The sequence below is a fragment of the Clarias gariepinus genome, chromosome 1 (genome assembly GCF_024256425.1).
Source record: "Clarias gariepinus isolate MV-2021 ecotype Netherlands chromosome 1, CGAR_prim_01v2, whole genome shotgun sequence".
In the NCBI taxonomy this organism is placed as follows: domain Eukaryota; kingdom Metazoa; phylum Chordata; class Actinopteri; order Siluriformes; family Clariidae; genus Clarias; species Clarias gariepinus.
Window position 1 is genome coordinate 34518542 of NC_071100.1, and position 13589 is coordinate 34532130.

Below are 13589 nucleotides of genomic sequence, written 5' to 3' on the forward strand. Positions count from 1 at the left end.
TTCTGCTTAATCCTGATAAGACGGAAGTTCTAGTCATAGGACCACAAGCAGCTAGAAGTAAGCTTTCTAAACACAGTGATTTAAAATGGCCTTTCTGTTCCATCAAGTGCAACAGTAAAAGACCTCAGTGTGATTATAGATTCCGGCCTTTCAATTAAAGCACATGTAGATAATATTACCAGGATAGAATTATTTCATCTCAGAGATATTGCCAAAATAAGAAATATATTGTCACCCAATGATGCAGAAAAACTAGTTCCTGCTTTTATCACGTCTAGGTTGGGGTATTGCAACACCTTACTGTCTGGTTGTTCAACAAGGTGCTTAAACAACCTTCAATTAGTCCAGAATGCAGCAGCGATTCCTCACTTGAACCAGAAGATATAAGCACATCACTCCTATCTTATCCATATTGCATTGGCTTCCTGTGAAATTTCGTATCGGTTTTAAAATACTACTCTTGACGTATAAAGCATTAAATGGTCTCGCGCCGCAGTATCTGAGTGAACTGCTAGTGTCTTACAATCCGCCACGCCTCCTTCGATCAAAGGATGCAGGCTGCCTGTCAGTACCACATATTACTAAAACTACAGTAGGGGGCAGAGCTTTTTCTTACAAAGCCCCAGTTATGGAATAACCTCCCAGTTAATGTTCGGGACTCAGACACAGTCTCAGTGTCTAAGTCTAAGCTAAAAACCTATTTATTTAGCCAAGCATTTTTGTAAATAGATTAGCCTTAGGTAAAGGAGCAGATCTGAGAAGCTCATGGACGTAGAGTATTAGGTGAACTGGTATGTTTAGATGCAGTCTTCCCCACTCTCATTAATCACCCAGGTTTGTTGACGGTGAGGTGGTTGTTTGCTTTAGATCTCAGGGACCCCTCATGCTTGTGTTTCCTTCTGGCTCTCCCTTTTTAGTTATGCGGTCATAGTTAGTCTTGCCGGTGTCCCTGCTTGCACTCTGCACTAAATATACATTCACCTTATACGTTGTTCGACTGTGACCACACCGAACTGCCATCTTTCTATCTCTTTTGCTCTCTCCTTTTTCCATCTCTGTCAAGCCATACATGTCGCTCCTGAGCTGCCAGTGATCCAGACCTCCTCTGCCCTCTGGACCTGTCTAACTCGTCCTGGAGTCCTGCTTCTGGTTGGAAAGCTCATCACATGGATGCCACGTGTGGTCTGCATGTGGTGCCTGGGGATGGCTCCACTTTTCCATGAAGGTGGTCCTGTCCTCAACTGATGCAGACAGTTGTTCTCTGAAGACCTGTGACTTTAGTCACTCAATAGTTCAGGACTGGAATTTCTTACAGTCTACCTGAGACTCCAAGAACAAACTGGACTTTAATCTCAGTCTCGCATAATATTATGCACATCACTCCCTGCTATCTGTTTTCACCCAGATGAGGATGGGTTCCCTGTTGAGTCTGGTTCCTCTCAAGGTTTCTTCCCTATTACCATCTCAGGGAGTTTTTCCTTGGCACTGTCGCCGTCATCCTCAGCTTGTTCATCAGGGACAATCATATCATTTTGATTCATACACATTTCATACAAAGGTAATCCTTTTGATTGTGTAAAGCTGCTTTGTGACTATGTAAATTGTTAAACAGGCTATACAAATAAAATTTAATTGATCTAAATTGTTTTAAAAAGCATTTGATATAACTTTAGCCAGAGCATTTCTTTGCATGTTCCCCCCATCTCTAATCAACTTTGGAATCAAAGTACGCTGTTGTTTGGAAAAATGTCTGAAACAACCCGTTTTACTCTGATTTTCAGAGGGAAATGCACAGGCATTCTGCATTTATCCTTAAATAAGGGGAACTTGTTTAACACCTGTTTTTCACAAAATAATTTACCTCTCCAATTGAACTTCACACTGCTATTATTTTAAACACGCCCCATTTCAATTAATGATTAAATTACACAGAATCAGGTGCATGCAAGTCATGACTGTTGCTTTTCTATTATACCTGATTTTCTATTTACCATGAAGAAATAATTTTTCACAAAACCAATTATTGATCTGGTTACTGGTGTTGGACTGCTATTATTTTGAACACAACTTTACATCACCTTTATCTAAATTGTAACAAGTTAACCTAAGGTAAATTTCCTTTTTGAAAGCCTAACTTCCCGGCAAAGCCTACACTTTAAGGCTTGACACAATGAAATTAGAGGACTAGATTATTCTGCACGTTTTATAGATATTTCACTTTAATGACATTGCACATAATCCCTTCCAATGAAATCAAAAAAAAAAAAAAAAAAGTAAAGAAAAAAAACCAGTTTGTATCTTTTTATGAATAGCCTTATTGCATTTCCCCCAACATTTAGCAAATGGTAAGGGGGGGGAAAAAAAAGGAGGCATACTCTGTATACACCACCCCTCACCATGTTCATTGTTTTTCCTAAAACTTAAAGGGCCAAACTGGTTCTCATTTCAGCTGCTCACACCCATAATCACTGAATTAAAAGGGAGACAATGCAAATATATTGGGCTTTCTGAGCAAGTCTATTTTTTATCCCCCTAAAGATATTAAAGTCCAAAATATACTAGTAACTCCTCTTTCCTCTTGCTCATCAAATGAAGAGTTCATACTAAAGAGTTCAGGCAAAAGGTATGGAGGAGGGAAGGGTAGTATGCACATCAGTTGTAGGTTTGCTGAAACACCATCCCAGCTCTTCCAGAGACCTATACAAAACAAGAGACAAGATCTTAAAATTAAACATACCATACAAAAGATTAGGAAAATTTGTGGTGCACAATGTAATAAAAAGGTTGGTTTGTAGCAAAACAAAAAGTTCAAGTTTCAACACCAAATTCACAATTTCATCTTAATAAAACACTGCAAGGAGGTGCCGTTCACATAGACCACTCACTCATCTTCTATACCGCTTTATCCTGTATTCAGTATCCTGTCTTCTATACCGCTTTATCCTGTATCCTGTATCCCAGAAGGCTTGGGGCACAATCGCAGGGCACACACACGTACACACTATGGGCAATTCAGGAACACCAATCAACCTAACCGACATGTCTTTGGACTGTGGGAGGAAACCGGAGTACCTGGATGAAACCCACCAAGCACGGGGAGAACATACAAACTCCATGCACACAGAGACGGGAATCGAGCCTGGCCGGGAATCGAACACGGACCCTGGAGGTGCAAGGCGACAGTGCTAACTACTACACCATCTTGCCACCTCAACTAGACCAATTAAAATTATCGTACAGTTGCGAGGGGAATTCAAGTAAAATGTGACTTTTGATTTTTTATAACAGGTATAAGAAAAAGAAGCACTTTTATTTCTTTAATCCCCTGGTGCACTAACATTTCACTAGTGCTTGGATACAATCAGAGAAAGTTCCATTCTCTAGGTCATGCATTGTCCTGCAAAAACAGAACACCTTCGGTGACCAAACAAGGACTTTTTCCAGTAAAGGAGCTCCTTGGAGGCCAACATTGCAGCAGGTGACATAACCCAGGCAGTCTAGTCATAGCTCCAGTGTACTAAGAACACTTTCTTAATTAAGAAATTAAGTGCATTAATGCATCCTTAAAACCTTCAACACAATGACTAAAATAACTAATTGCTTATAAATGCACTAGTAACCTTGGTGAATGTCCTTTTATCAGGGACCATACAAGACTACAAAACAACCCAGCTAATTCACGTACATCAGCCAGGCAAGTAAAGATGGATTATGTTCACATTACAAACTACAATGTTCAATCCCAATTTATAGGTCAGATTGGATTTGCATCGTGTGTATTTGGCGCACATGAACATCGATTTTTGCTCGCTCATCCGGGTTAAAACGATATCGCAAGAAGAAAAACTTTGGCTGACATTAGTAAATACACTACATCTATGCCCAAATTTCCTTTTTTTATTAATTTTATGGAGAAGTTAATTTATTTTACTTTTGCCAATTAGCAGGTCTGGTAATTTAAATAATTAACTTTAATTATATTGATTTAGTGATAATTCTTTTAATGATGTACAAATTCAAGTTCAAAATTTAAACAATTAAAATTTTACTTTTGGAAGTCTAATTACAATTAGAAACAATGTGTTAAATTATCATTTTCTGGATCAGGTGGAAACTGAGTCATTCATCTTAAACCATCCATTGCATTTGAGCTGCAGCTGTTGTATGAATGTTGCAATTCTATATGGCTTGGAACTACTGCACCAGTTTAGCTCAGAGTCCCACCTCTTGCCCGGGTCGCTAGATTTCTTCCAGTTCATGGAAGTCACACCACAGGCGTGGCATCAGGAGCCTGTAAAGACAGATGTTACTAGAGCGTTGGAGAAAGCCACCATCCATCGAAAAGGAAATGTGATGGTTATACTTAAGCAAAACAAAACAAGGCTTAACTGGTTGCAGGCACCAGTTTAAAAAAAAAAAAAAAAAAAAAAAAAAAATGATCAAGACTACAGACCCCTCTTGACAATATCACAATGGTATCATGCACAAATCAAAGCAGTTAAGAGCATGCCAATGCATGGGAAAACTATCCTACGAAATAAAAGCTGCATGAAACTATGCGATCAAATACAAAATCTTAACCTCTCACCTCTGCTGCTTTTGGGGAAGCTTTCTGGGACTGTTTCGGTGAAGATTTTGGTGAGGCTTTGACATCAACTGGTTTAGAAGGCGTAGTAGGCGAGGCAGGCTCTGCTTTGTCGGGTTTGTCCGCACCATCCTGTCAAGAAATAGCCAGTCATGGACTTTCCTCTGTTTGGTGTGCATACTGATGTCATTTTCTAGTTCATTTTAAATAAAGAACTCTAACCTACTAAACCTTCTAATGTGTAGCAAAAACAAAAAAAAATTTAATTAATACAGTGGAACCTTGGTTCATGAATGTCACAATCTCCCCACCCCCATAAACAATAATGTAGTGCCTTTTTTCTCTTTGTGTAGCGAAGAAAAAATTCAACTTTAGAAAAAAATATTTATTACTGACTATTTAAGACTGAGTTTTATATTATGTAATAAACAAAATAAAACCAAAAGTTAAATATGGTTTATAGTGACAGAACAGATTAATTTTATTTACATGCATCAGTGTACCACCAAACTGGTGAATTAAGGTTCCACTGTACACACAAATGCACAACAATTCAACTACAAACAGAATAATCTACCACATTGGCCACTGACTTATGTTTATCTTACTTTTCCTGTCAATCTCATTAAAAGTGATGCTTTACTTTGGAGGTTGTAGAGTCAGAATTCCTTTGTCGACGACGGCTAAATTGTCGGCGTGACTTTTGAGCTTGGGTATCAGCTTGCTCTCCATTACTCTGACCCTCTTTGAGGGTTTCCCTCTGGCTCTCGGCAGGAGTGGCCGACTGAACTTCTCCAGGAGGTGGACGAGGACGGAATGGCCTGGAAAACACCAGCAAATCTTCATTTATTGACTGATACTCTTTGAAAGGAGTGTAGAATGTATTTGGTTATAGTAGGTATGTTCTAAGATATACAGTACTAAAACCTGTGCATCTCAAACGCCCATTCTTTCTAGGACGAATCATTTCATGTTGTACTGACTTTCCATACCCGTTCCATTCCTTCTGCTACCTATATAAACAGTGTCTACAGCGAGGACGTGCACATACTTCGAACACTTGCATTAGGCATCCTGTGGTTAATCCACATACCAATAGTGGGCATGTTATTTTCTTCCAGGAGAAATAAACAAAGAGATGCTCGTCTTTTTATTTCAGTACCGTGCATGTGGCGCATACTTTACTTTTAAATCCTCACCTCCGATATCGGGGTCTGAACTTGCGTGGTTGCGGTCTCTGTTGGCCACCGTCTGCTACCTTCTGTTCACCTGCTGATTCTCCCTATAAAATAATTATTATACACATACATACACATATATAAAAAAATTTAAACCCAAATGTGTTAACAGTAACTAAAAATACTAAAATACAAAGAAATGAGCTTTTTTGTCCAAATGGTCAACATACAGGTATGCTGAGCGCTCACCTCAGTTTGGGGCTGAGCGTCTGGTCTCCTACGCTGACGGCGGCGTCGCTGCGCAGGTTGTGGACCGCCGTTTTGTCCCTCCCCCTCAGAAGTGGGACCAGCAGAGGAATCGCCCGTTTTCCCATCATCCTGTGCTGATCGTGCAGGACGGGGAAAGAAGCGCCTGCGGAATCTCCGCTTGTTTGGAGCATAGCGGCTGCCTTTAACTGGAACCCCACCAGGACCGGTTACATTAGCAGCTTCTGAGCCCTAGGTCAAGTAAACATAAGATAAACCAGGTTAGTATGTAACTAAAAACTAATAACGTACACTGTATGAAAGAAAATTTCTAAGGTAACCTTAAGATTTGACCAAACAACTGAACATTGCTTACCTTGGCTGCCTCAACGACGTCAAACTCCACAATCTCCCCGTCCCCTACACTCCTGAGAAACTTTCTAGGATTGTTTTTCTTAATGGCAGTCTGTCAAAAGCAGGGAAAGTAAATTTGTTTTTATTGGGATTTATTGCCGTATCAGCTTCTCAGACTATTTCATGGCAAGATTCACATCAAATATTAAGCTGGTTTATTCAAATCAATTTTATGTTATAATGTAAGTATAATAATAATAATAATAATAGATAAAAATAAATAAATATCACATTCAATTCAATTTTATCTGTATAGCGTTTTAACAATTGTCATTGTCGCAAAGCAGCTTTACACAATCAAAAGAATTATTTAAGTCTGTATGGAATGTAAGTGTGCATGAAGATGAGCAGATCGTCCCTGGTGAGCAAGCCGCGGGCACATTATAGCATGGTCAGATAGAAATTGCACTTTAAATAGAAATTGTAAAAAAGTTTTTCGCAAGGAAAGTAAAAACCTACATTCAACAATGAGGTGATACCATGTAACTTGGCAGAGTTACTGTTACCAATCTAAAGTTGTTTTGTTCCTAAAGACACCGCATCCAAAATTTTTTATTATGCTAAAGTATTCACCAATCTTAAAAAAATAAAAAAATAAAAAATAATAATAATAATAAAAAGAAAGAAAGAAAGAACGACCATTCCCCCCGCCCCCACGGGATTAATATAGGCTTTAATCCCTCCCTCAATTTCTCTCGAACAGGGTGGAGGGTGGCTCATTAAAGAGAAACCAAAAGTCATCTTTCCTTGACTCTCTGTAGCAGGAAAAAAAAATAAAAATAATAATAATAATAAATATATTTTTTTTTTATTTGTACATCTGCAGAACTGTGCACTGGAGAAAGTTTAATCACAACATTTAATATTTTTGCAAAAAAAATTTACAAAATTAGAGCCATCTGAGCTCCTGCTGCAGGGTCAAGGGTGTTGGTTAGAACTGGCAGGAAACACATATATATACACATACCCAATGCACCATCTTAGATATGTCAAACAGACCAACATTGGGTATGAAAGAAGTACTACAGCACACGGTCATAGACATGCAATCAGGAAGAAAAAAAAAACCTGTGAATGCCCGACAGACAATGAGATGGGGGTAATGTAAAACTTCAAATTTGCTCAGTTTTTATTTGCAGTAAACGTCATTTATTTTATAATTTACTGGTAAGCTAGGAAATAAGCTGGCCTGATTTACACTGGTAATTTGTATCAGAATTCAGTTGCGGCATCTTTTTAGCCTGATAACTCAGCAAGCTAGTGACTGAAGATGTGGTGCACGTCTTTAGTATTTAAAACTTGGTTATACAGGTAGAAAGCAACCAAAAGAGAGAAGGAGCTCAGTGCAGCAAAAGGCCTTGTGTAAAAACAAAGACTTGTCAAAGAAAGCAAATAAAGAGCGTTGGTTGTCCATGTATCCAGATATCATAATTTTATGCATCATGGCTTTATCAGCCTCTAAGATGTGCAGAGATATCACTGAGCAGAGATAGGAGCAAAGCAAGTAAACTTTTGCTTCTTCACCCCTGGTACAGTCATATTAATGTGCACGATTAAGATTATGCTTCTGTAATACTAAAACACAATTATATCTTCATAGCAGAGGGAGGACCGGGAGGCGGGGGAATATACAGTAGGTAAAGTCACTGAACTTTCTTACCTGATGGACAAACACGTCCTCTTTGGTGTCATTCCTGCAAGGCAAATAAAGTGGTTTAGACTATGCACAATAAATCTAAACGAGAAATATGAACAAAATTCTCAGGAAAAGAACTACTTTATTGAATTGAAGGGTTCACAAGTCTTTCCACACATACCTGTTGATAAAGCCATAGCCATTGCGCACATTGAACCATTTCACAGTTCCTTGCACCAAAGTAGCTGTAACAGTAGAACTGTAGTAAGGACTTACACTTATGAAAAGGAGTTGTGAAACACAGTAAACAACAAGAGTCTCAACTCATGAGGCATGAAATACCAAAGAGCTTAGGCCCCGAGTGTAAATAATCAACCTCAACATTTGACCAGAAATAAATCTCAAAGCATTTTAAACGTGAGATAGGATTAAAATATGATCAAGCAGAAAGTGCTGTAACTCATGCCTGAACACCTGCGTATTAAACAGCACGTAGGCGTCAGGACTAAAGGCCTGAAGAACATTCAGGTCACGTAGATAAGGAACTCGGGAGGAAAGATTGTCTGTCCTTATTAAACGTTGTCTGTAATAAACGCCATTATGGAGTTCAAGTTACTGCGTTGCTTCATGACACTGTCACAAGGACAATTTGTGATTTTTATTGTATTTTTTTTTTTTAACAACAGATTTCAATTTTGAGCTCTACGACACAAATAAGTAGTGAGCAAAACATTAGATTGTTGAAGATAGTTAAAGAAGAGCAAACCAAACAAGGCAACAAACAGATAGTGCATTGCTCAGCCTTGTTACAAAATAGCGCACTGGATAAAACACACACACACAGCGGCGAGGAAGGGGAAAAAACGAGCAACACGTGGAAACAGGCTGAGTGTTCCCGAAATGTGTCTCACTACCCCTGAAGTCAAGCTGAAACGTACACGCCAAACTCCGGATAGGACCAGACAACATGGACCAGACACGAGGAGTAACAGCTGAAGTAAACATTAAAGCACGGCAATGTTAACATGGTGTGTTTCAGTGCGCAGATACGAGACTTAACCTGGGTGGCGTTTCGTGTTTGTTTTTCAAAACAGGAGTGCAGTTGAGGCTGAATTGTTCGAGAAGTTCCTACCAATCACTTTTCGCTCTGGCTGAGCTGGTCCGGTCTCCGGGGCTGACAGAGGAGCGCCTTGCACGTCTGTGTCGGTCATTTTGGCTCATTTGTCCCCCTCCCTCCTACTCGCCAAAACTTCCCCACAGCCGCCACCTCAATCGCTTTATCCCGAGTCCAGGACTGGAATGAGTGCGCGAGCCGCGCCCCTATTGGTCCGCCGCTGACCAATCCGAGAGCAGCAGGTACGCCTTCATTTCATCAATTGGAAGTGAGACATAAGTGATGAAGCCCATTATGGGGTTCAGGATTTCTTTTATTAACGTTTGATCTCACTTCATTCAGCACATGTCCATCTGGCTGTAAATGAGGCTTCAGTCTGCTCTCCTGCAAAACCAGCTCCCAGCTCCAAACATTATCCATATTAGATACCTAAGGTGAGTATAAATTAATTATGATTTTGTGCATTTACGTATTAAAACTATGCTAGATAAAAGTAAACACGGAGTAGCACTGACGGCTTGCACCTCCACATCCTGGGTTCGGAGTTGCTCTGACTCAATTATGCCCCTTCTAACAGTAGCTAGATTTAATATCTCCTTACAATGGTGGCTGGAAGTGGGATATATTAGGCAGCAAGTAAACTTTTTTCCTGAAGTTGATGTGATGGAAGCCGGAAAAATTGGCAAGTGTTAGGGTTTGAGGGACTTTGACAAAGGCCAAATTGTATACATTGTTGATGGCTAGACAACTGATTATTTTTTCCCGCCTTGTGTCTGTGTGCGTGTTTTTCCCGTGCTTGCCTGGTTTCCTCCAGGTAGTCTGGTTTGCTACCAAAGTCCAAAGACATGCAGATTAGGCTGATTAGCGTTTTCAAATTGCCCTAGTTTGTGATGTTAACCGGAGGTCCTGCCACAGTCCTGCCTCTGTCACCATTGGCCTCTACGGTCTCTAGTTAGATTACTGAGGTTCCTAGATGGATAGGTGGACTTTGCATATCAGCCATAACATTATGACCACCTGCCTAATATTGAGTAGGTCCCCCTTTTGCCACCATAAGAGGCATGCACTGCATGTTCTGACACCTTTTTATCACAACCAGCATTAAAGTTTCTGATTAACCAATGTGATTTACACTAGCGCTTTTATTGGATCAGATTACACGGGTCAGCCTTCGCTCTCCATATGCATCAGTAAGCTTTGGCCACCTATCACCCTGCAGATCAGGAACATCCCACATGAAGTGCCCAATATATCCCACCCACTTCCACCTGCCATTGTAATGAGATATTAAAAATGTAGCTACTATTAGAAGCGGCACATTGTAAAGGCTAGACAATTGAGTCAGAGCAACTCCAAAGCAGCCTATGGGATGTTCCCAGGCTGTAGTGAGCCGGACAAACCAAAAGTGATTCAAGGAAGGAAAAATGGTGAACTGGTGACAAGGTCATGAGTGGCCAAGGTTCACTGTTGCATACAGTATGTGGAGAGAAGACTGGCCTTTTTATTCCAACTCAATAGAAGAGCTAATGTAGCTCAAATTGAGTTAAAGTTTAATGCTGGTTCCAATAGGAAGGTGTCAGAACACAAAGTGTTTGGAAACGGCAAACCACAAAGCACGGGGAGAACATGCAAACTCTAGGCAGAAATCAAACCCAAGCTGAAGGTGCAAGGTGACAGTCCTAGCCACCAAGCCATAGTGCCATACACACATGCCATGTTTTCTCTCACAAATTTATTTATATAATGATATAGAGAGAACATAATTGTCTTTTCTGTTTCCAGGTTTACTCTAATTTGCTGTATTTAGCACTTAGGTTTTGTTTTACTGTGTACTGAACTGTATTTGGTTGAAGGGACAATAAAAGCCTACTTGACTTGACCGGCACTATATTGTCATATATACATAGTTATTTTGTGCTCTTCTATAAGTTATTAATTTTATATATCATCTTCTATATTACTTATCCTGTGTACAGAGTTGGGGAAGAACCTCAGGGCACAGGGTGGAATACACCCTGGACAGAATACCAGTCCATCGCAGGGCGCACACACAAACACACACACACACACACACACACACAGGGCAATTTCGAAATGCATGTTAACCTAATCTGAGTGGCGTGAGAATAACTGTGGGAGGAAACTGGAGTACCTGGAGGAAACCTACCAAACATGGGGAGAACGTGCAAACACACACAGACCCAAGGTGGGAATCAAACCCTCAACCCTGGAGGTGCAATGCAATAGTGCTACCAAACAAAGAAAACAAATTTAAAAGTTTGTTTAATAATACGATATAGCGATGTTTGTTTTAAATTTTATATATTATATGTATAATGAATGTTTGACTTTCAGTTTGGAAATTAATTTTTAATTTTTGGTATTTACTTTAGTTTAAGGATTTCTTGAATAAGATTATGTTTGAACCTTTGTGTAAATACATTGGGATAGTAAACACAAAAATACATTTAGAGCACAATATAGTATGCTAATGTGCATTATTATTTATTTCATACACATTGTATGTGTGATGTAAGGTGAACTAATGAAAATGTTTGTATGTGGTTTCTTAATTTTTGGGTATGTAGCCATTTTCAGATCTTTTTTGTGCAGACTTAACATGTCTACAGGGTCAACATTATATAGAATCCATCATGCTTTATTTTCCAAATATCAACAATGATCTCTAAATAGTATGTTGTTTTATTAAAGAGAAAACAAGAAGACGCTATACCATCCTCATGCTGCACTGCACCTGCCATCTGTTAAGCACATATCAACTCATGCAGCCTTCAGTGATAAATTATAGCCCAAGAGCCTGGGCCAAAGCACTGAGAGCAAACTCTAGCGTCGAGGTGAGGAAGAGGACCATCCTTAGCCTCCCTAACTCTACCCCCTTCTACCATTAAATGTTCCCCAGACTCAAGTTTCACACAGCTATATTTATCCGAATAACCACAGACTGGCAACACTGGCCTCCTGGCCATGATCATGCATTATGGCCTATATTCAGGCAATTCAATAGCTTTCTATTTTCTGTCTTTGCAAGAAAACACAAGTTTTGTAAAAAGCCAATGTTTATTTGTGATGCCATCTTTAAGATTGCAAATACAAAACCATCAATCACAAGTTAATATAGGAAAAAGGCTCATACATTTTCTTGAAATATAGAGCCTTACATATACTGTAGGTTAAACAATGTTCTGTTCAATTTCATTTTAAATATCTACTGTAGAAATGTAGAGCCGACAGTTCTGTATCTTGTGTCTTTATTGAACAGTAAACCCACTACATCTACTGTACTATGAATATGCATGTGCACTTCTCAGACATAGAGGGATATCAAGCGTTTTTTTTTGCAGAATGTCCTCCCTCAGATGCCTTAAAACCTTGCAATAGAGTTCACTATTGATGGTCTGTTGCCTGGGGACAAATTCCCGATGCACAATGCTGCAAATTACAAAAAAGACGATGAGCATACACTTGGTTGAGCTGCAGACCTGCCTCGCCTTTTTTAGTCATGGAGAAGATGGGCTCTTCCACTGTAAAGACTGTTACTTTCTCTTAGGGTCATATCAATGCACCCACGTTTTGTCACAGGTAATGACCCTTGACATGAAAGACGGGTTATCCAAGACACCCTGGCAATGTTTTTGCCGGACTTTGACTCGATGTTGTTTCTGCTCCTGGGTCAGCAGCCTGGGGAACTTGGCAGCAACATGCTGTGTGTTTAAATCACACAATGAGGATTGCTTGGATTGTTCCGTATAAGACACTGAGATTTGCAGCAGTGGCAGTGATTGTTCTCAGACAATCATCATGCACAACTTGTGCAATGGTTTCACCATTTTTGGGGATTGGGCTCATTGAAGGTCTTCCTGATCTCCCCTTGTCCCATCGTGAAGTCCCATTGTTAAAAAAAGACGTGCTGAAGGGGTTACAGTTTGCTAAAGAACATATTGACTGGCCTAAAGAGAAATGGTGCAACATTTTGTCGATTGATTAAAGCAAGATTGTTCTTTTTGGGTCTAGAGGCTGCAGACAGTTTGTCAGACGACCCCCAAACATTAAATTCAAGACACAGTACACTGTGAAGACAGTGAAGCATGGAGGCACAAGCATCAGGATATGGGGACGCTTCTCGTACTATGGTGTTGGGCCTATTTATCACATTTCAGGGATCATGGATCAATTTGAGTACATGAGAATACTTAAAGAGGTCATGTTGCCTTATGCCGAAGAGAAAATACCCTTGAAATGGGTGTTTCAACAAGACAACGACCCCAAACACACCAGTAACTGAGCAGCACCTTGGTTCCAGATCGACAAGATTAACGTTATGGAGTGGGCAGCCCAATCCCCAGACCTTAATCCAATAGAAAAGTTGTGGGCGGACATTAAAAATGCTGTTTCTGA

General features: G+C 39.8%; 1 protein-coding gene across 1 annotated transcript; it reads right to left on the reverse strand.

Annotated features, from left to right (window-relative positions):
- Window positions 1–2162: 2162 nt before the first annotated feature.
- LOC128531819 (Y-box-binding protein 2-A-like) lies at window positions 2163–9350 on the reverse strand. Its single transcript, XM_053506005.1, has 10 exons — window positions 9192–9350; window positions 8241–8304; window positions 8084–8117; window positions 6386–6475; window positions 6013–6261; window positions 5785–5867; window positions 5229–5406; window positions 4589–4717; window positions 4225–4291; window positions 2163–2697 (listed from the first exon to the last, which is right to left on the reverse strand). Exons 1-9 carry the CDS (start codon window positions 9268–9270, stop codon window positions 4265–4267), a joined length of 933 nt encoding a protein of 310 aa, XP_053361980.1. The 5' UTR covers window positions 9271–9350; the 3' UTR covers window positions 2163–2697; window positions 4225–4264.
- Window positions 9351–13589: the final 4239 nt, after the last annotated feature.